At 41.0% G+C, this 1,860-nt stretch overlaps 1 protein-coding gene across 1 annotated transcript; it reads left to right on the forward strand.

Annotated features, from left to right (window-relative positions):
* The first annotated feature begins 324 nt into the window (after nucleotides 1–324).
* LOC123990655 (olfactory receptor-like protein COR4) lies at nucleotides 325–1,514 on the forward strand. The gene has a single exon (XM_046291379.1). It carries the CDS (start codon nucleotides 447–449, stop codon nucleotides 1,512–1,514), a length of 1,068 nt encoding a protein of 355 aa, XP_046147335.1. The 5' UTR covers nucleotides 325–446.
* Nucleotides 1,515–1,860: the final 346 nt, after the last annotated feature.

The raw sequence follows: 1,860 nt of genomic DNA on the forward strand, positions 1-1,860 counted from the left end.
ACTTTCCGAATACACTATACTGGCACTAGGCCAGCGTGTTAATGTTGAACCCTGGCATGTTAGGGTTATAGACTGTAGGTGAGTTACTGAACCTGAGAGATGAGACAAATTTAGAGCCTGTTGCTTGGCAACGCTTTCCCCACAGAGTACTGTGACCGAACCTACGGTACATACCCCAGCATTAGAGATACCATCCCTAACCTAATAAAAGGTGGTGGTGTTGCTTTTTCTGGCTGGTGTTTCAGATAGGGTGAACTGGACACAGATTAATCTAGTGAATAACTTCGCACTCTCTCTCTGTCAATGGTATGAGATGTTAGAATAAAGCCTGTATGTTTATGTAGCAGGGGCCGTTTATTAAATTAAGTGAGTGGCGTCTATGTATACACATTTTCCATTAGCCATTTAAATTTTCTTTAACTTTGACTAAGTCATTCCAGTTTCACATGAAATTGGTGGCAGTGTCGGGATTGGATTATAATATCATACATTTTTTGATTGATTGGAACTGTATCTTATGTGTTTTTCTATTAATTCTCTTCTCTCTTTCAGGTCTCTCCGCCCCTCAGATGGAGAACCATACATACAATGAGCTTGTTCTCCTCCTAGAGGGGTTAAACGTCACCCACCAGTCTTCCTACCCTGCCTTCATCATCCTCCTTGTTATCTACATCTTCACAATGGTGGCCAACATCAGCCTCGCAGTGGTGATCTGCATGGAGAGGAGCCTTCACCAGCCCATGTACATCCTCCTTTGCAACATGTCTTTCAACGATGCTCTCAGTATCACCACCTTCATACCTCGAGTGCTGAGTGATATTTTCAAAGCAAGTGGAGAAAGATATATTACCTATGTTGAGTGTGCCATACAAGCGTTCTGCGGTCACATGTTTGCTGCGACCGGACATACAATACTAATGATCATGGCTTTTGACAGGTATATGGCCATCTGCAACCCTTTGCGATATGCCTCCATCATGAACAACAAAATGCTGGTAAAACTGTGTGTGTTTGCCTGGGGTGTGGCATTTCTCATTGTGGCGGTCCTTATAGGTCTCTCTGTCCGCTTATCACGCTGCCGGTCAAAGGTTTTCAACCCTTTCTGCGACAACGCTTCGTTGTTCAAGCTCTCCTGTGAGAGTGTGTTTATAAATGACATATACGGACTCTTTTTCACTGCGCTCCTTTTTATCGCCTCCATCGGGACTGTGGCTCTGACATACATTAGGATCACCATGGTGTGTGTGAGGAGTAAGAGCAAGTCGTTGAACAGCAAAGCCCTGAACACTTGCTTCACACACCTGGCTGTATACCTCATTATGCTGATGACAGGTTTCATCATTGTCTTTCTTCATCGGTACCCACAGTGGTCGAATCACAGGAAACTGGCATCCATTATATTTTCTCTGGTTGCTCCTTGTCTTAACCCAATTATCTATGGGCTTCAGTCCAAAGAGATTTACAAAGTGGTAAAGAAAATGTTCCAGTCCAAGATTATGTCTCTTCGATTGTAATATACTTTTTAATGTGTAAAAGTGAATAAAAAGTGTTTGTCCCTATTGAAATGCACCACTAGTAATGCTGTCTTTGTAAACTAGGGTCAATGTTAATAAGGATCACCTTTTTTTCTATTTTTTAAAATGACATACCCAAATCTAACTGCCTGTAGCTCAGGACCTGAAGCAAGGATATGCATATTCCTGATACCATTTGAAAGGAAACACTTTGAAGTTTGTGGAAATGTGAATTAATGTAGGAGAATATATCACATTAGATCTGGTAAAAGAAAATACAAACAAAAAAACATGAATTAGTTTAATACATTTTTTGTTATATCATTTTTGAAATGCAAGAGAAAGG

Source organism: Oncorhynchus gorbuscha, linkage group LG02 (genome assembly GCF_021184085.1).
Source record: "Oncorhynchus gorbuscha isolate QuinsamMale2020 ecotype Even-year linkage group LG02, OgorEven_v1.0, whole genome shotgun sequence".
Classification (NCBI taxonomy): domain Eukaryota; kingdom Metazoa; phylum Chordata; class Actinopteri; order Salmoniformes; family Salmonidae; genus Oncorhynchus; species Oncorhynchus gorbuscha.

What these genes read in the sequence shown, in the direction of transcription:
- LOC123990655 (XM_046291379.1), top strand. Translation starts at nt 447, where the DNA reads ATGAAATTGGTGGCAGTGTCGGGATTGGATTATAATATCATACATTTT.